Raw genomic sequence first — 21269 nt, 5'->3', positions numbered from 1 at the left:
TTAATAATAGTATGTGCCTCACAAAGTAAGAATTTTAGGAGGGGCATGTAAAAACCTTAGTGCAGTGCCTGATACACAAGTCTAAGTGCTCAGTAAGTTTTACCTATTAGCATCAAAGCAATTTAAATACAGACATTTCACCTACAGCCCTTTCTAATGGGGGCAAGCACAGTATTCGCGGGCGACAGCTGCAAGGGGGCTCAGTCTCTAAGCAGTGGAACTGGGAAAAAAAATGCATTTTGTTCAACGCCTGCCAGGAAAAGTAGAGCCAATGGCTGGAGGGAAAGGTGAGCCCTGTGTGCCTCTTTGGGGGGTAAAGGGAATGTACCACGAGACTCTCCTCCCTCCAGGGCACGCTCATGCTCCCAGACGGTTACTGAAACGGCTTTCCAAGTTCGCAGCTGGTCCTCCAAATGAACGCTGAGCAAACATTTAAAGAATATCGGTTTGAGCCAAAGTATTAGCCTGCCCTTGGCAACTACACGTGGGGCAGGCCGGGCTCACAGAACAACAGATGCCTGTGTCGCGCCTGGGTCTGTGCAGGCATCGCTGTCAGCGGCTTACGTGCATCAGCTCACTCAAAGGCATCGCGGCCCTGGGAAGTAGGTGCCCTTCACCTCCCCTTTCTGCAGGAGCGCGCCAAGGTCAGGCAGCCGGCGAGCGACGGGGGCTGACCCGACCTCGCGCCCTGCGCCCTGCGCCCACCTCGCCGGGGAAGGGGCCCCGGGAATCCGCGTCTGCGGCCGCCCGTGCACGGCGGTGGGCAGGGGGCGCGGAGGGGCAAGGTTGCCCGGGGCATCCCTCCGCGCGCGGAAGCGCAGTCCTCGGCCGGAACGTTCTGGAGCTCCCCTGCGCAACCGTGGGCGGGGAGCGCCCAGGTCCGGCCGCGACCCCGCCCGGAGCAGCGGCCGCCGCCTTCCAGGGTCCCCCCGCGCGGGGAAGTCGCGGGCGAGGGGCGCGCGCACGGACCAGACCGCACTGCTTGGCGCACGCGCACACGAGGGCGCACGCTAGCCCGCCGCCCGGGAGGAGACGGAAGGCATGGAAAGTTCCAGCTGGTTCGAGAACCGTAGGTAGCTGGAACGGCGGCGGCGGGGTCGGAGGCGGAGTGCGGCGCGCGCTGGCCCCCTCCCGGCGGAGCCCGCGGCGCCGCCGCCGCCCCCTCCGCCCCCGCGCGGCGGCTCCGGGGCCAGGGGTCCCCCCGCGGAGGGGGAAACGGGCTGTCGAGGGGGCGCGGCGCGGCCGCCTTAAGGAGGGGGCGGGGCGCGGCGCGAGGGGGCGGGGCGCGCAGGGGGCGTGGCCGGGCGTCTGCGCAGCTGCCAGAGCCTTAAAGCCCGGGCTCGCTCGAGCGGAGCGTGCTTTCGCCGCCCGGGAGCCTTCCGGCCCAGCAGCGCGTCAGGCCCCCCGCGGTCCCCGCCCCTCCGGCGTCCCGGGAGCCGGCTCGGTCCGGAGCCGCGCGCCGAGCCTCCGGGCATGCCCCGCTACGAGCTGGCTTTGATCCTGAAAGCCATGCAGCGGGTAAGTGACCTTCCCCCCACACAGCCCGCCTTCCCGCGCGGCCGCCCCCGCCCCCGCCCCCAGCCGCTAGGCCGTCGCCCCCCGCTCTCCCCGCGCGGCCGGGCGGGGGGAGGCCGGGGCCGCGGGCGGGCGGCGGGCGGCGGGCGGCGGGCGTCCGCGCTGAGGGGGGCGCGCGTGGGCCGGCCGGCGCGGCGAGGCCGCGTGCGCGCGGGAGGCGGGGGTGTGCCCGCGCGGGAGCGCGGCCGCGGGAGGGTGTGCCTCGCACGCGGCCGGCCGGCGGGGCGGGCGGGGGGCGGGGCGGCCGCGGGAGCCCCTGAAGGTCCGCGGGAGGACACGCGCGAGCGCCCGGCCCCGCTCCCGCCGTCGCGAAGCTGCCTCGTCGCCGGCCCCGCCGCCACAGCCACCGCCGCCGCCGCCGCCGCCGCCGCCGCCGCCGCCGCTCCGCCCGCTCCGCCTCCACTCTAGCGCCCGCCGGCCGCCCCGGAGCCGTCCGCGCTCAATAAAACGTGTTCTCCACAGCGTGTTTGTGCAGTTTTCTGGACCACGGGCGCTTAAAACCGATGTCACGTTTTTGTTTTTTTTTTTTTTTTTTTAAAAAAAAAAGAAAAAAAAAATCTTTGACTTCTCTTTTTCTGACTAGAGCGAAAATCCTGCTCCGGGTGCCCTTAGCCCAGTTTCATTCATCCAAGTTGTGGCCTTTTTTTGCGCCTTCCGGAAGAAACTTTGGCTCCCCCTGCTTTTTGATTGATCTTGAGGTAGGGGATTTCAGGTTTTGGAGGGATGCTAAGCGAACCTGCGAGCCCGTTCGTTGCAAGTGATGGTGAGGCCGAGGACAGGGCCCCGCGGCCCGGAGGCGGCTCTTCGTCCTCTGTTCTGGGTCAGGTACTCCACAAGCCTTCGCCGAAATCCCCGTCCTTCCCGTGAATTCGGTAACGTAGAGTGTGGTCTGTGCTCCGCCCCCACCCCCTCTACTCCCCCGCCCCCCCCCACTCCCGTATAATAATAAAAAATAATAATAATAAAAACTCTCCCACGTCTCAACTTGGGAAGCAGAGCGTTCTCCAGCGCCAGAATCACGCACGCTTTGGGTCAATACCTATTCACTCAAGTTTGGTTGAACTTCAGTTTAAGCCTTGGGATCACAGTCCGACCTTACAGAAAAACCGGTGATCACGGAGCTTTAGGCAACTGTTCTGTAGTCTCCGCACATTACAGAGTGGGAAAGGACACCAGTGCCTCTTGATCAGGGCTAGAGAGGCTGTGCCATTGTGTCCCGAGCTTGTGCTCCCAGAATCTGGGGAGAAGATAAGATTGTATTGTTTAGCCTCCGGAGGATTCCCCCTTTCTGGCTCTTCGCCCTCCACGCTAAGATATTATTGCGTAGGGAGAGTAGGGAACAAGGAAAAACCAGAAGCACATTATTAAAAAGGAAGCGTTTTTAATTATGTAGGGACTGGTTAAGCCCTCGCTTTAACCTGTGGCTTTTAGGCGATACCATAGAGCCTGGGAAACGTGGTTATTGAAATTTATTTTACCTTGTTTTGGGGACCAGACAGACTAGTAGTAGTAGAGTATAGGCATGATAGTTGTTCCTTGCATAAACCTTTGAAATGAAAACTCCGCACTCTTTGTTTTTAGCATAACTGCCAAATACATAGGTTAGTTAACTGGCTTCAAGCAGATTAGTTTAACTGTACTTGCATTACCGTGTTACTTGTTGTACTCCTTCGTATCCTGTTTTTTTTTTTTTTTTTTTTGTATGCTCCTGTATGTGGTGCAAACATTTTTTATTCTAGTTCAGGTAAGACACGTAGCGTAGTTTGGTGAGGATAATTTGATACTTGCCTTGAAATCCCGGGGGGGGGGGGGGGGGTGATGTGTGTGTGGTGCAAGTCCATTAACAGATAATGAAGGTGAACTCTTCCCTGGAGGAGGTGGCCTCCGTGGGTACAGATAGGACATTGTAACAATGGTGAAGTTGTGTTACAGAGTTCTTGACCTGAATAAAGTCAGATTAAACAACTGCAGAAATTTCTCTCTCTTTTTTTTTTTTCCTGTTAATAAAACTAGTTTTGGAGTAGGTTGTAAATGAGTAACAAACTTCAAGTTTTGAACAATTTTGCTTTCAACTTAAGAAAATTAGATTCTAAAATAAGATCCATACTTGAGGGGGAATGAATGAAAAAGTTCACATTGCATCACATGTGATGCAAAATGCCACTTGTGAGCTCCTAGACCTTTCGCAGGCCTGGGGAACCCTAGTTCTAGTCTTTGGCAGTTTGTTTCAGCTGCAGGAGGCCTGTAGTGACCCCTCAATTCCTAGTGGCATGTTTTTCATATTTTTAGATCCTGAGATGTATCCCCCTTCAGTGTGATGGTTTAACTCCGGCTTAGCCCCCAACCAATCATTACGGGGTCTTGGAATTGAGGAAGTAGGCTTACGTTGACAACTAAACAACAGACTTGAAGTTGAGACTGACGTAGCTTAGTTTTTCCAGCATTTTTTGTTTGGAGCATTCCTGGTCTCTTGGGAGTGTGTTATTATTATTCCCCCTCCCCCAGTTTTATTTCCTTTGACCCCTAGCTGGGGTCCTTAAAAATGAGCATACAAGAATTTTTAAGCTGAAGATGCAGAAACTATTGAAGCTTTCAGCAGATCTTGTATGGGATACCCCCTGTGTTGTAGCACAGTCACCTGTGGGGGTTCCCATTGAAAAATTTAAGGGTGTAGTATACAGAATGAGTCCTTGAACTGTACAATTTTGTGTTGATCCGTCACTTAGAATTTCCAGTGCTGTGTTTTTCTCAGTTGCAACTGGGAGTTAAAGGAGTCTGCTTTTGTCACACTTGCAAGTTTATGCATTTATGAATGTAGTTACCAGTCCTCCCAAGAAGAAATTTATTTACAGGTGCCATTTAGCCGGAATTTTGCCTTAATGTATTGTGTTTTAAAAAATGCCTTATTTTTGTTTTTCCCCAACGTTTAATTTAATATGAAAAGTAGGTAAAAGTGTGGCTAAATTCTGAAATTGGACATGGTAAATAAAGGATGTTGTGAAACCAGGCCTTCGAAAGTGATAACTACAGCCATTTGAAAGGGTTGTTGCTTAGTCCAGTCTTTGATCATATTTGTAGAAGGGTCTCTAGGATAAAAAGATTTTATTTGTGTTACACCTGTATCAGATAGCATGGGAGGAGTTTTCTAACAACTGAAAAAGACACAAACTTTCTGTGAGATGGAGAGTTCTTTGTTCACCTCCACCTTGGCCTCTTGCAGTGGAAACATTCAAGTAGAGAGAGGAAGGGTCCTGCATTGGTGGGTAAGGTCTGACGCTGATTCTTCTCTGGAGAGTCTGAGAAAGTGGCTGATGTGCTTTCATTTCACCTTGAAATTAGATTTTAAACATTGGTATTTAATTTCAGTTAGACAGGAGACAGAATTGCCAATTCATGAATGATAAAGCCACATACTGTGTAGAGAAGCCCAGGAAAAGCTGTGTAAACTGTGTAAAATTTTTACTTTTAGGATGGGTTCAGGAAGAGGAATTTTGAGGTGAAAAAAAAGTTATACAGAACATTTATATTCTGTAGTTACTTAGTTTAGGAACTTTTTAAGATTAGGAACATTTTAATTATCATGTCTTAGTATGTTTGCCCAGAGTTAGCATATTTAGAGTTGTGAAAGCCCTGGGCAAAAATGTTTTCCTGAATTTTCTCATTGGTACTCAGGAATTTTTACATGAGGAGTTAAAGATTAATGGTTAAAGTAATAACGAGCTTAATTGCTAAATAAACTCAAGTGTATATGATAAAATACCATTTATATATCTTACGTATATATCCATAATAGGAATAAAAGAACAGATGGCTACTTTGGAAATCTTGAGTTTTTCATTAAAACAGTTTACCAGTTATTTTATGTTTACTACTCCTCATTTTAAATTTTGTTGAAAAGCATATTCTGTTTTAAATTTTAAAATCACTGATTGAAATAGTTCTTTATAGGTATAGTTTTATGTTGTAATCTGAGTTTAATTTATAACCTAAGTTTAGAAATAAAAGTGTAGTGAGATTCCAGTTCTTGAAATGTAGAAAGCAGTAGGTTTTCAGACTGTATGGTGAGGAGTCTTTTCTTTACTCAAGCCTTTTTGATTGGAAAAAGCTGGCAGTTTTGTATTCTAGAATTGTATCCAGGGTAGGATCTTCTGTAAGTAATACCTACAAAATGTTTTTACAGTTTAGATACCTTTTGGAGACATAGATGAACTCAAGTATCGGACTAGCCAGACCTAGGTCATTGCAGCTTGGCTTGTTGGCAACATTTGATAATGAGGAAACAGTGGACATTTCTGCGCTCAGGTGGTAGCCAACAAAAGTCCAAAAGGAAACCTCTTTGTTCTAGTTGTCAGATGGCTAAGTTAGTCCTTTTCTTCTCATGGGCCCTCCTGGAATGACTTAGCTTGTATCTTTAATAATCACCCTTTGTGTTTTGTCTGCTTGAAGCCAGACAACTTAAAATAGTTATCCAGTAATGAAAGACTTGAGCCTTGTGGGCAATGTTATACTCTCATTTGGTATTACAGTTTTTTTGGGTTACAGCTCATTGCCGCAGCAAGTGATTGAAGAAGGAGTCCTGTTCCTGCCCCTGAGCTACAGCTAAGGTACAAGGAGTGGCTTGGGGGTAAGGAGTCCTTCCTCACCAAACATGGTTTGTATTTATTAAGACTGCTTGTCAGAAGTTGACATTCTGCACTGATTTTTTTCCCCTTTAATTGTTATTCATGACCCCTACATTGATTACTGATGTTTATAGGTTTTATAAAATTTAGGAATTTATATGCAGACTGTTACTGAATCTTCTCATCTTTAGATTACAGTCACTTTAAAGAAAACTAAGAGTTTGAAAGCAGTGAGGGACAAACGCTAAGGTAATAATTTTCATCCAGTACCTTTGCTGTATTTGTAGCACAAGTGTATTTTTTTCTGTTCAAGGTAATACCTCTTTTTAGTGGAAGGCAATATTCTTAACCAATGGGGATTATTGTCAACACATGTAGTTATCTTTTAGCAGAATCAAATTTAAGCAATTAGTCAAATTTAAGGAAATCATTCAAACTAATGAACATCTGGTAAGTTATTAATATATTTAAAGGAAAAACTGCCTTCAGAAGTTTGGAAAAGGCCAGTTAATCCAGTTCTCTTACCGTTGTTCGATGTTACAGTAGGAGTTAGCAAATGGTGGCTCACAGGCCAATTTAAACCTGCCACCTGTATTTTATGGCTTGTGAGCTAAGAAGGGATTTTACATTTTTAAGTACTTGGAGAGAAAAATCAAAAGGATAATTTATGATGTGAAAATTCTAGGAAATTCAAGTTTCAGAGTCCATAAATGTAGGTGTATTGGAACATAACCCTGTTCATTTGTTTATATTTGTTCTCTTGTCCTTTGCAGAAGAAATTTGCTGACCCTTGATTTAGAATATGCAGACACATAATTTCATAGTTTCAGTATTTCTCTTAGTGTCTTATGGTGCTGTTTTTGACATTTCTGCTTTGATTCTTTCCTTCCTTGTATTACTATACCTTTCACCATCATATGGATGATTTGCCTTTTTTTTTTTTTTTTTGTAAGCTACGAACTCTTAGCTTTTGTACTCTTCTGTGGGCTGGTTATAGCCTCCTGGATATCCCCTTGGCACTGCAAACTCAGTATGGTTCAAACTTGAGTTGCCTGCCCTAGAACTTGATTCTGTTTATGGCTTTTCTGTCTTCTATCATTTGTGGCTGAACAAAATTCAACTCTTTATATTCCTGTACTCCCAATCCCATGTCGTCTTTTCTGCTCTAGTTGAACCACTAATATTTCTAGTTTGATTCTTGCAGTTTCTTCGCTGGTCTCTCTAACGCACTGCTGAGGGGAGGATAGTTAATGCCTATGCTTCCTAGAGTGCAAAACTAGTTGTTCTTGAGATACTTAAAGACAAGTTAAGACAATTGAGATTCATTTTTAGCAAGGAAGTAATACAAAATTGTATAGTGACGGCTTTCTGATTGCTTTATTACCTTCCTGTAATAGTTGATCATGTCAACACTGTTGCTAAATTCCAGCACACCTACTGTTTTCACAAAGACATTCCAAGTGAAGTCTGGCATCTTAGGCCACCTTTGATAGGACCCCAACTTTTTTTTAACTTCATCTCTCAATTTCTTTCATTCTCCTTTCCATGTACCCAGTAAACAAACCTGTTGCAGATCCCCATAAATAAATACCATTGCCTTTCATTTTCTTGGTGCCTGTGTCATACTGCTTTTCTTGGAATGCTCTCCTCTCGTGTTACCCATGGTCTACATGAAAATTTGCCTCAAGTCTATCTCAGTATGCTAAAAAAAAAGTGTTGAGCACCTACACTGTTAGGAGTAGACTATAATTTTTCCTTTGGATTTGCATGGTGTTTTCCTGTGTCTTATCACATGGATCACTTTTGTATTGTAGTTAATTGGTGAATGTTCATCTCCTTTGCTAGATTACAAATTCTTGAGGGCTAAGCCTGTTTCATTTCTGAACTCTGCTCTGCATTGCACTTGTCCATGTTCACTTAGCTAATTTATGAGGGTTCCTACTCTCTAAAACAGTTATGGGTGATAAATATGCTGACCTCTTGTGTTAGTAAGTTGTTTCCAAGCCGGTGCACTTGGCTTGTATTGGGTGAGGTGTATGCTTACTAGAAGTTGTATTGGTTTCCAAGACTATTTCATGGCAAGTAATCTTGATTTTATAATAATGTATCATGTACACTGATGAAATGAGTGCAAATTTTTTTTTTCCCTGAAAACCAAGTTGGATTCTTTGGAAAGACTTGATAAAGGTGAGTTACTACAATAATGGTTGTAGCGTTAGACATGGCTGCAATATCTACCAAGTTTGGGAGGAAGAGGAACATTAGTCATGAAGGATTCTGTATGTAGATGCTTTATAAGGATTTCATAAGGCTTTCCTCTTGTAATGAAACAAAATGGAAATTGTAGATGATGCATTTATAGGTGTGGTTTAGATCAAGCAGAAGGAACTTCAATCAGCAAGGAGCTCCTCATCGATTCCATTCTCCAAAGTGCTTTCACCCCCTATTAAAATTGGCAAATGAATGTACATTTATGTGTTAAACTTAAATAAAATGTTTAAGGTACGTATGTATGATATTTTGATTTCCTACTTTAGCTTTAATCCATTTTTTACCTATTATTTTTGGATTTGATTGTTTAGGTTATGAAAGCTTCTGCTTTAGTAAGTGCTCTGATTTTTGTTTTCTAAATGAATAGAAGAACATAAGATCCTCAATGAAGATACTGGTTGTATTATGTCGGAATAAACAAAAGAATTGGCACTGGGAAACTAGAAAGAGCTAGAGACAGATCGACCTGCTTTTGGTTCCTGGCTCCTGCCTCCTAGGGATCTTAACCTTTTTGGATCTTCATTTCCTCGCTGTAAAATGGGAGTGATCCCTAAGTTGGAGAGTCTGAAGATAAAGTGGTAACATGACCTTGGATGTAATAGGTGTTCAGTGTAACACGAAAGTAGTTTTGTGTTATCAGGCAAGTTATTGAACTTTTATTGCCTAGTTTTCCATTATTGCTGCTTTAATGATGAAGAGACTCCAAAAGGTAATTTTTTTTTATATGTAAGTTTTATCAAAATCTGAGAGTTAGTCAAACCTGGAATGTAGTAGTTGCTCAATAAGTTTTTGAATTTGTGAACATGAGTCATAGTACATAATAGCTTGCATGCTAATTAAGCAAGGGCAGACTTTTGCATCTATGAGATGTAGTATGTATATGAGGGTTCCCATGGACTCCACCAGCTTAGAATGATCTCTTTGTGATGTCTGTCATTTAGTGACAGCTGCTGGCCTTTGCCAGGCCCTGCATTGGGACTCCTCATCAAGAACTAAATTTGCATCTTTGTATTTATCTCTCTCATCCAACCTTAATATAACTAATACTTTAGTAGTTAGACTCAACGTGTGTTTTAGGTGAAAAGTTGGGAAGAGTGAAGAATGGGAAACTCAAGAGAATAATTACTTTAGGCTGTTAATAAGGTGATTTGAGGCAAGTGTAGGGGGAAACTTAGTATTTTAATTTTATTTAGTAAATGTTTGATTGCTAATAGGCAAATTGCTAAAGCTGTAAGGATGACCTCTTTTCAGAAGGAAAAACAGAGCAGAGAGATGGTAGCCTAATTGATTTCTGCCACTACATGGTATTTTCAGTTAGTATTCTACTTTCTATTTTTGATACAGCAGCGTATTATAAAACCACATATTTTAATTGGTGATTTGAATAATTTGTTTTTTTTAATTTGTTCATTCTTATTGGTACAGATTTTATTTTTATAAAGGAATTAAAATAGTATTTTACACCACATGTTGCTGGAATGTATATATTTCATTAATAAGCTTAATTTTTTTTAGTAATTGTTATAAGCCAGAAATACTTGTAGTCTAACAAGTCTAAGATACGACCTTCTATGAGAGAATGTGCTTTTTAAAAATATTTACTTAACTATCAGTCTTCTAAATCCATCTTTATTTCAGACTTAATTTGTGACTTTGTACCTGATTATTTTATTTTACTCTGAAGTTGCATAATGGGGATGCTATAAGGTATTGGGCACCGCTGGAAGCAGACTTGAGAAAAGCGTGTGTGTGTGTGTGTGTGTGTGTGTGTGTGAGAGAGAGAGAGAGAGATTGAGAGTGAGTATATAAAGGAAGAAACAATCTGACCAAGAGGAATAGTAATGCTGGTAACTGAAGTCCTTTTCATTCTGTTTGGGAGATGGTGATATAAATTGTAAATGTATTCATGAGTTAATAAAAGCTATCTAACAAAGTTGCCTGAAGAATAGCCAGGATGTGTGCTGAATTCTTTTTTAACTACTATATTTTAAAACTAGGTAAGTATAAATGGTTGTCCTCAGTGGAGGTTATATTTTGTCATAGTTTAGAGTGTTTTAATTCATGACTGCAAAGGGGTGGGTGGGCCGATGGCGAGATGAAAGAGCCATTGGGTGGGGAGCATGTGTGTGCTGGTGGTGCTGGTGCTGACTAACCCAGTCTGTTGCCTGGGAGTGTGGGCCTGGTTTTACCAGCTTGTCCTTTTCTTTCCTACTGTAAGTAGCCAGAGATCCAGATTTTTCAGGAAATCCAATTTTTAAGATGTTGGCAACTCACTCAAAAGTATTTAAGCATATAGACCAAATGAAATCTATCTGTTGGTCAGATATGCTACCACCTGATTTCTGACTTAGATAATTGGCTTTAGACATTTTTTAAAGATGTCCATGATAGCTTTTAGACCTTTTTTAGCACTTCGGTTTCAGAAATTGCTGCTCACATGTTGATAAAACCCATTTTGTTAATTGGTCATTGGTTTACAATAGGACTGATAGTTAATGGCAAACACATTCCATTCTTAAAAGTAATAGTGGTTTTTAGTTTTGGACTGCTGGGTTATTTATGCATGTCCATGTAGGCTAAAGTGTATGTACAGACTTCAGAGAATAGCATGAGGACTGAAGTATGACTTACTGTAAACTGTCAGAAATTAGTATTCATAGTCCACTTTTTTTTAATGTCTGGGTGATGCTTATTTTAAGCATGCATTAGTGCAATTTGCTTTATACCCATTGTACTAGCCTCTTAAGGGTTTGAAATACTGTTCTGAGCAAGAGTACTTGTCTAGAAAATGAAATTTTTTGAAGTTCACATTAGCTTATATGACCTATGATCCTGGAACAGAGAATTACCATGAAAAATATGTAGGTGCTCTTTAGTCCGAGTATAGAACAAGGGGGATGATATAATGTTTTTGTTTTTGATCAGGCTTTATGTTTCCATAGAGTGGAAACCCAGCTATTACCACGACTGACTTTTCTTTTTTGTCTTTCTTATTTCCCCATTCTCACTTCATATACATAACAGCAAATCACCAATTAAAAAAAAATGCATATATATATCTCAGGTTCAATTTGTTCTTTCCTACCTTTCAAGTCCAGGGTATAATTGATTTGTGTTGCTCCCCCCACCCTCTGCTCCCAATCATTTTAACTGTGATTGCAGCATCCTGATAAAGGGAATCCGAATCCACATTTGGAACACTTCAGGAGTGGTGGTTGTGAGTGAGAACTTAAAAATGGAATTGCAAGTGAAAGTTTGGACTTAACAAAATCTTAAACCTCAACCTGGAGCCCTGAGTACTTGTAAACTGGCATTTGCTAGCTTCTTCTGCCCTACAGCCAAGAAATAAATGTTGGTATTGTCTTTGTTTAGACTTTAGTTTTATAACATTCTTGTTGACAACTACCGTTACTGTTAAAATGCTTGAATTTTGTCAAATGAAGAAATCTAAGTGCAGCTATCATAGCCAGATTGTTGTGGATGTAGTCCAGTATGGGAAGTTTCTCACTTCTCACACAGTAAGGTCTCACTCAAGACCTTAGCAGCACTTGGATTTCAGGTACTGGGAAGGTCCTTGTGGGAACGCATGTGCAGTTTTTGCTTCAGTTAGATAGGTAAATTATGAATATAAAACTTCATGCAGTTCTGGGTTTGATTCAGAGACCAGGTGAGTTTCTGTTGCTGAATGAAAAACTAAATTTGAGGGTAGGATCTGCCAGGTATCTGTTACATATAGAAAAGGTGTACTTAAGTGTTGTTTTAAAATTTGGTTGAAGCTATTAAGTAAATATATGACCCACTGGTATGTTGTTTTGATTTTCATTCTTTTACTGGCATAGTATTTGCCTTCTGTTTTGTTAACAATTATATGAGAAAGCAATTGTGTTTTGAAACCAGATTTCCATCAGGGATGGTCTTGAGTCTGTAGTAGCACTACCACTCTCAAAAACCATTCCCGTTGTGTGGACTGAGGGCCGGGAGGTTTTGCAGATTCAGTTTAAGAAGGTTGAGGTGAAGAAAAACGTCCTCCTGACAAAAATATTTTTTTATTATTTTATCTGATTAGAATGAAATAATTGAAAGCTGCAACATCAGGATCTTCCAGTCTTCTAACATTCACGGAAAACAGTTGTGATCCTGTTTTCTCTGGAGTTTTAGACTATTTGTCCTATCTTTGAAATACTAGAGAAAAGTCTAGCTGCATTGGTAACCTGTAACCCCATACCTCAGTTTTATGTTTTCTTTTTATGTTCAATTCAGGCCATAATTTCTGCCAGTTCTTCCAAATACAGATCAAGTTTTCCTGTTTGTGGTCTTATTTTTTGCTTCTTGGAAATCTTATATTCCCTAAACCTTGAGGAAAATTAGAAAGTTTAAAAGTTTTCCAACCGCGTACATCTGCTTGAGGAGACATCTCACTTTCAGGATCTTCTATTTATGACTTGGCCTCCTGGGAGAATTAGAATCTGGTCTGCAAGAAGGCTGGTGTTTACATTTTCTGGCCCCAGTCACATGGAAAAACAAAAAACTTTTTGGCATCTGTTCTTCTAGGAATGATTTTTCCAGGAACATAAGACTGGAACCAAGTAGGATGAACACAGGAAACATGAAGGTGAACCACAAAGTTGACATGGTTGGGTGTTCTACCTTTAAACCTTGTTTTATACTACTTAACTCTTAGTAGTATAAGCAGTGTGTGTGTGTGTATGTATGTATGTATTTTCCCCTTGAATACTTAGTCATCTTAAGGGTTAGGTGGTGTGATCTCCATTTTACAAGTGGAAAAGCTGAAGCAGAAAGGTGTCCAGGGTCCCACAGCTCAGTAAATGGCTGGGCCAGCATGCCAAGGGCAGTCTCAACCTGGAAACTCTGCTTTTCATCACTTTATCTGTAAAAAGAGTGTACAACATACTGGTAGTGTGGTTAAACTCCCTTTAGTTTAAAGGAAATATTTCACATCTATTTTGAGTGCCTACAGGGTACTAACATTATCATGTTCTATGGGAATATAGTGCTAAACTGTAAGACAAAGCTCCGGTTTTCCTGGAGCTTGCTTACATTCTAGTAAGGGAGACAAAACGAGCAAACTCTGGAGAAAGTGTGATGAGAGACAAATGTGGCAAATTTCATTTTTGTTAGAGTGCTCAGGTGAGGCAGAGACTTAAGCGAAGGACTTAAGTGAGGCCATTGCCATTAACCTGGGACAGAACAGCAGGAAAAAGTGCAGGGATCTTGGAGTCAGTGTTAGCTTGAGTTCAGTTCAGCAGGCTTTGGTTTATTTTATAGGTCATCTTCAATTGAGCCTTTCCTGAAAGAATTGACAGTGGATAACAATTGTTTAATGCTTAATTTTTTCCCATGGAGCTTTTTTATTTAGTAATATAGATGTTGCCTTGAGGTAACCTGTTTTCCCCCATTTTCTAGAAGTGAGAATTAAGATGCAGACTTGGGCACACATAAAAGGAAATAGTTTAATGAATCTCCATACTGTGCCCATCACCCAGCTTCAACAACCAATCAACATTTACCAATCTTGCCTCATCTACACTCCACCTGCCTTCCCACCCCTGCCCTTCGTTTTTTCTTTTATAAAGTATTTTATATTTTCTTTAGAAAAGTTACAAGACCAGTTCAGTTAACCCCTGCATGCTTTTTCACCTAGATCATTGATTGTTAGAACTTACCATATTTGCTTTTTTTTTTTTTCTCAATCTGCATCATTTGAGAGACGCAAACATGTTGACATGCCATTTTTAGGAATAAAAGCAGTTTTCTTCACAACCACAACATAACCATTACTCAGTTCTGACATTGATACAGTGCTATTATAAAATATTCAATACATGTTCAAATTTATTCTGTTACTCCATTAATATTCTTTAGCTTTTTAATACAGTATTCAGTCAAGGATCATGCATTTGTTTGTTTAGTCTCCTTGATCTAGAACAATTCTCAGGTCTTTGTCATTAACAACAGTAGCACTTTGAAGAGTCCAGGCCCAGTGGTCTGCAGAATCCCTCAATTGGATTTGTCTGGTTGATTTTCTCATGATTTGAGATAGGCTAAACATTGTTGACATTGTTATTAACTAGGGATGGCCGTGTATTGAATGATGAGGAAGCATAACTTTGTCTCACTATTGATGTTAAGTAGTCATTTGGTTTAGGTGTTATCTACCAGATTGTTCCATTGTAAACATAGCTTTTCTCTTTTTGTAATTGGTGATTTATAGAGTGACAACGTTGAGACTGAGTGTTCTTTTCTTGTCTTCCACTGGCTTTAGCATCTGTTGATGATTCTGAATTTGTTATTGCTGGAGTGCTTTAAAACAAAGTGCAGATAATAAAATTTTACCTGTGAATATTTGGTACATATCCAAAAGGTAAGGGCTTTAAAGAAAAACAAAACTCAACCACAGTGCCTTTATGATACCAGATGAATTCCTTAACATCCCCATGTTCAAATTCTGAATTGTCTCAAACGTTTCTCCCTAGTTGAGTTATTTGATCCGAATCCAGACAAGATCCACAGGTTGCATTTACTTGATGGCCCCTTGAGTCTTAAATGTAACTGATTCCCCACCCTTCCTTACTTTCTGAATTTGGTTTATCTTTTCCTGGTGTCTTATGTGTTTATCTAATCTGGATATTTTCTGTAAACTGGCGGGTAGAAATTTGATTAGTTTTCAGATTTTGTTTTACAAGAGCACGTAAGTATTCAGGGTGTAGCATCACATCAAGAAGCACATATGTCTGTCTTTTAGAGACGATTCATTCTTGGTGGGTGCAGATACTGTCAGTCTAATCCATCCATTTTAAAGTTCTCCATCAGCCTGTCACCTGAGGATTCTAGCATCCATTGTAGTCATTGCCTGGATTTGTGTAGTTACTTTCTCATGACTAGAGATAAGGTTCAACTTTGATGATTCATTAGGGACCACATAGGGTAGTTTTCTAATTGCGTTATTTCTTCTTTATCAATGAGATTTTTTTTCTGACTTGTATTTTTTTCCTACATTTTTATGTGTATCTTGGGGAGTATTGTAAAAGAATATATTTTTCATCTTCACAGAGGATATTTCTGGACTTTCTTAGTGATCAAGTCCTCAATTTAGAAAGGACAAAAATGTCCTCAATTTTCTCATTTATAAATTAGGGATTATTATTATGCTTACCTCTTGGGGTTTTGTGAAGATTGGATGAGCTGGTACATGTAGTGTAGAAATGGTGCCTGGTGTTGGTAAATGGTAGTTCTTAAAGTATCTTGCTCAGTATTGTGGAACATTTAATGCTTCAAGTGTAATGGGAGGTAGAGGCGGGAGATAGTCTTCATAAGCTGAGATCAGCAAGAGGGTTGGGCTTGTAGAGAAGAGGAGGCTGAAGGAAAATTCTCCTTCCCCACACTGACCTGCCTTTTGTATGGAAACAACCATAGTAGAAGAAGCACTTGGGAATCATTGCACACTATGAAGTGGATATTGATATTGCAGGGGTAATATCTAGAGGACTTCTACAGTGGAGTTAGTACAATGAAATAAGTAGACCACTCTTATGATGAGTGGGTAGGATGAGATAGTGGCTCCAGATAACAATTTTTTACTACATCATGGCCCATTGAGATTTCTATCTGAACAAAGGGCTTTTTGCCTTGTTTGATTTGCCTTGTCCTTCCATACACTCTCCAAACTGTTTGTGGTAGCTGATCTGATCTCTTTGGTAGGGGAGGAAGTGCTGTACTCCCTTTTGGCCTTTTACTCTGTCATCACTTACTGCTTAAAAACAAAAAAACAAAAACAAAACCTACTCTTGAGGATTATGTAGGATATTGAAAATTTAACACTTTTGGTTAGGTACTTTATCATTAACATTTTATTTAACAAACATTTGCCTACCTGTGGTGTGCCAGGCTGCTCTGGACACAGTTTACATCACTGAACAGCACAGACAAGAATCTCTGCCCTTATGGAGGTTACATTCTGGTGGTGAGGAAATAATAAACATAAATAAGTTCTTTGGTATCTTAGAAGGTATTGAGTGCTATGGAAAAAAAAATAAAGCAGAATGGAATGCCTGTCTGATCATTTGGTGGACCATCTGACTCTTGATCTCGAGGGTCATGAGTTCAAGCCCCCTGCTGGGTGTAGAGATTACTTTTAAAATAAAGTAAATAAAAGTAAAGCAGGTTGAAGGACTGAGGTGGTTAGTGGAGTTACTTTTGAGTAAAGCTGTAAATGAGAGGAGAGCAAGTTGTGAAAATCTGGGAGTTGCTAAGTGTACCTTGCATAGGGAACAGCAAATGTCAAGGCCCAGAGGTATGTTTGGTGTGTCGTGAACTGTAAATTAAAGGATGACTGCTTGCGGTGTTAATTAATGCCCTGCAGTAGACCGAGGGCCAAAGCTTGGAGACAGGTTAAGGTAAGGGCAGTTGGTAAACTAGATCAGATGGGATGGTGATTTCGACCAGAGTTCTAGCAGTTGAAATGACAAATGGTCTGAGTATAGATACATTTTTTGAGATAGATCCAGCAGACTAATTGATTGATTGTGTGTGGCTTGAGAGAGACAATGAGCAAGTTGTCAGGAATGCCTTATAGTACTGATATGCTGAGACCTGAGCAGTAGTGAGAGTGGAGTTGGCCTTTCCTTGAGATGGGCAAGACTGAGAGAGAGACAGGTTTAAGGAATGTGAGCCAAGTTATTCACACTCCCAAGCAACGATAGGTGGTCACAAACACTTCATTCAAGCAGAACCGTGGTCCACAGATTTTACTATGAAAACTCTTTTATCTGTAGATTGCTGATTCGTTTAGCCTAATGTCTTGAGGATGGAGGAGTTAGCAAGTGAAGGAAGACTGCCTTGGGTAGATTCATGTGGCCCATGGTAACAAAGTCAGGTGTAGAAGGGATAGATTTTTTATTCTCTGGTGAAAGAACAATTAACACTGCAGAGAATGAAGGCATAAGCCTTGGGTTTGGACTGTGAGAACCAGGATAAGCCCTGGTCTTACAAAACTGATTCATCAAGGCTTCTCTGCTGTTTGTTTGTTTACTTAAGAAGCCTATGCCAGGGACTTCTTTTTGTTTTGAATCTTTAGTTTCTCCTTAATATATCCATTCACATATGATCATACATAAATACTTCAGTTGCATTTTATCCTGTGTGCTCTTGTAGTCTGTTTTGTAAAAGTTTGTTATGTAAAAATCTCAAGTATTTTCTCTATAAGCACAGATTTTTTAACATGGATGATACAGGATTTTTTTTATTGTTATTACTTATATTTCTATTAGTAAAGACATGTTCTTGTCATTGAAGATAGTGATTATAAGGGCAGAAACCATTTAGACTGATAGATGCAAGTGCAGATGCTGAAGTAATAAATATGAGTAACTGTCCTGGGGCAAGTTACATTACTTCCTTGGTTTCCTTTTCTCATCTGTAAAATGATCGTAATAATTGTACTTATTCCATAATTACTGTAAGGAGTATCTTAATGCACACAGTGCTCCTATTACAGTATCTATAAGGTGTTAGGATTTAGGTCAGTAAGTGTCAGGCCTTTTTTTTTTTTTTAATCTTTATATATAATTTATAACTCACTTATCTTTGACACCCAGTCTCCTATAAACAAACATAGACACTGCCGCTCTCTCTTCATATTTTCATTTCTCTCAAAAAGGTTATTGGAGTTTTTCCGTGTACATGATCTAGTATGATCCACATAAAACTTGAAAACAGTGGTAGTTTGAAAGTTATCCTCATACTTAAAAGGTTTTCATTCTCTGAGACTTCTTTAAAAAAACAACATGAAACATTGTGAGCCAGACTTTGATATTGATAGAAACAGATTAAAATGAATGGGATGTGTGTATATGTGTGAAATGATAAATTTGGTAGTTCATCATTTTTCTTAGGTGAATAACATTTTATTTGAAGAAATGGTTTACTTACATGGGAAACCATTTTCCTAAACCCCATCTCTCCCCAATACTTTGCTAAAAATAGAGCTGGTCTGGTTGGTAGAGAGTTGCTGGAGGGGGGCTCAGATCCCTGCCTACCCTGCCTTGCCTCCCACCCTGGTGGTTGAAATGCCATTTAGTTCAATCAGGGTTTCATGCATTTCTTACATACTTTAAGAAATTTGAATAGCTGCGGTTGTAGGTACAATAGAAACATTTTGCAAGAAAGTTTTAAGAGCAAACTCCTTACATGTTTTAGGGACTGTTGTATCATGATTACATATAGTGTTATCTTCAGTTCCACTTGTGATTTACAACTGACTGGAATTCATGTGAGTTGTATTAGAAACCCTTGTTTCACTTTTATGTGCCACTGATAAAATACCAATGTCCATTTCTACATTTTTTTAATAAATTTATTTTTTATTGGTGTTCAATTTGCCAACATATAGAATAACACCCAGTGCTCATCCCATCAAATGCCCCCCTCAGTGCCTGTCACCCAGTCACCCTCACCCCCCACCCACCTCCCCTTCCACCACCCCTAGTTCATTTCTCAGAGTTAGGAGTTTCTCATGTCTCCCTTTCTGATATTTCCCACTCTATTTCTACATTTTTAAAGTAAGCCTGGATTGAGGATGGTCATATATGACCATCCTCAATCCAGGCTTACTTATATATATACTATATACTATACTATATATATATACTATACTATATATACACACACACCATTAATCTACTCTGTTAGTGGCATTTGCTTTACTGAACCTTGAGTCAAGATGACGAAAGTGAAAATGCGTATGAAAAGTCTGTAAGTAGAATTTTGTCTGTTTAGGGTTTTCTTTTTGGTATTTTACTTGAAGTGATGTAAATTAGGAGCTAATTGTTCATGAGATGGTTGAGAGTCTCCTTAAGATATTTGCGAGAGAACTGAATATTTAATATTTTATTTAGTTCTTTTATCTATATATAGTTTTTGTGAGAAACCTAACAAGTTTGGGATATAGTTGACAGTTTAATTTGAAAGGAGGTGATAATCATAACTTTTAATTCATACAAGTTGTAGAAGGTAAAGCAACATGTGCTAATAAGTACCTGGTCTATGCACTGGACAATTTTATGTGGCTCCAGCCCTTCAAAACTTGTCTGCTTTCTCAATGGTGCCACCCATACATGTAAGTTTTCAAAGGTGCCCATGTGTTCCATAATTCTTAGGTTACTAGCTGGTACAGTGAACATTTTTCATTGGATCAGAATATAAGCAAGCCCTTGGAAGCCTACTATTGATAGTGCTGGGCTGGCCTGTTCAGATTGTCCTTTGAGTGTGTGGTTTTAAAAGTGACTCCAAGCTAAAAAGGTTGTTGTTGGGCCACTTTTGTATTGCTGTTTTCTGTCTTTTGTCAGTCCCCTTGCCTCATTGAAGTTGTTATGACTTGGGGCCCTGTTGGCTTTAGGAATTGTTTCTCTTGTTCCCTGGTGGGTTTTTATTGGTGACTCCCTTTCTAGAGTGACTATATGTCCTTGATTTTACAGATTGTCCCAGAGTAATTTCCTAGTTTGGAAGATAAATTATATGCTCATCCTAGATAATAGAAAAGAGATGTTGGATTTGGTTACTATAACTAATTATATTTTGATTTTAATACCTAAGCGGGCGTTCATAGGTAATATAATTTGGTGTTACCTATTTTCCTCTTTCTAGTTCAAACACAGCAAATACTTAGGTATACTTCTCTATTTGGATTACTTCTTCAGTTGTCATTTAATTCATTCTGTTACATGAGACAGTACCAACATTTTATTCTAATTTTGTGCAAAACTGTCAACAAAACACTTTCTGAAAAGGAAGCCCTCTCGGGGTTGGGGGAGCTTCTGCTCTGTTTCACAGTAAATGCCTTTGTTTTGCGATTTGGAAAAATTTATTATACTGCCCATCACCACTAGGGGACCACTTTATACATTCCACAAATAATACTTTTATTATAGAAATATTTGTTTTCTTAAAAAAATATACTACCAAGAAACCAACCCATATATTTATCATTCCTGTACCTGTTTTACTTGTCTCACATTTCTCACTTACAGGATTTACCTGACCTGTGTAACAGCTTATCCTAGTAATACAGAAACATAAATTAAAAAGTTTCATTTTAGCTGATGAAAAAATTTTTTCAGGTATATTTGTTCTGAAATAAAGGCATTCTGGTTAGTGTTCATTGTATTTTTGTAGAAATATTTACTTCTTTAAAGGAAAGAAAAAATGCGGAACTTATTGTGTATTTTATTTGGAACCATTTTTAAGGAATGCATAATTTATCTACTAAAGGCTGTGACGATCTCTGTTCATGGCTAGAATGTGAAATTTAGCTGCGTTGTATTATAGTATTTTTATATCTTTCTATAAACTGAATTGACCTATTTTTGGTTTTGTTTTTCCTTTTCCAGTCTTTACCAGGTGCTGGTCTCTGGATGGTTTTTGTTTAAATTGGAAAAATCTTAAACCTGCCCACAAATTGGTATGGTATCCAGTGAGATGGGGACTGTTGGCAGTGGCTTCTGAATGGTCTGAGGAAGCACAGGCAGACAGAATGGAGAAAGTCAGCCTTGAGCTAGCATTTGGCCACTCCCTGCTACCTTTCCTGTGGGCATGTCTTTTCTCTGTAGCTGACCTGCTGTTCTAGAGAAGTTAGGGTTTAGACCAGTCTGAAGGTTCATTCATCAGGAAACAAAATATGGCTCAGAGATCTGGCTTGTATAGATCCAATTTGACAAGAAGAACAATGTTACTGATATTAGCAGTGCTTGCTAGTGATTTAAGAAGGTGCTTGTTTTCTTTTTGAGC

The 21269-nt window shown here is 40.6% G+C and overlaps 2 protein-coding genes across 4 annotated transcripts in view; both read left to right on the top strand.

The window, feature by feature from the left end:
* Nucleotides 1-429: 429 nt before the first annotated feature.
* SLC5A3 (solute carrier family 5 member 3) overlaps nucleotides 430-21269 on the top strand; it is a 34809-nt gene continuing 13969 nt past the window's right edge. Inside the window, exon 1 of one of the 3 annotated variants that reach the window (XM_041735223.1) lies at nucleotides 430-602. The gene's annotated coding sequence lies outside the window, so the exon portion shown is untranslated. Of the gene's footprint in view, nucleotides 603-1386; nucleotides 1519-1702; nucleotides 2401-21269 lie in introns of those variants that run through there. The other 2 variants (XM_041735222.1, XM_041735224.1) reach the window with 2 other exon arrangements.
* Nucleotides 1298-21269, top strand: part of MRPS6 (mitochondrial ribosomal protein S6) — a 65528-nt gene continuing 45556 nt past the window's right edge. The window contains exon 1 of the mRNA XM_041735225.1: nucleotides 1298-1518. Within this exon, the coding sequence (XP_041591159.1) occupies nucleotides 1474-1518 (45 nt within the window). The 5' untranslated portion in view covers nucleotides 1298-1473. The remainder of the gene's footprint in view (nucleotides 1519-21269) is intronic.

This window comes from Vulpes lagopus, chromosome 20, assembly GCF_018345385.1.
Source record: "Vulpes lagopus strain Blue_001 chromosome 20, ASM1834538v1, whole genome shotgun sequence".
NCBI classification, from domain to species: Eukaryota; Metazoa; Chordata; class Mammalia; order Carnivora; family Canidae; genus Vulpes; species Vulpes lagopus.
The sequence above is the reverse complement of the archived record's forward strand: the minus strand, read 5'-3'. Positions and strand labels throughout refer to the sequence as shown.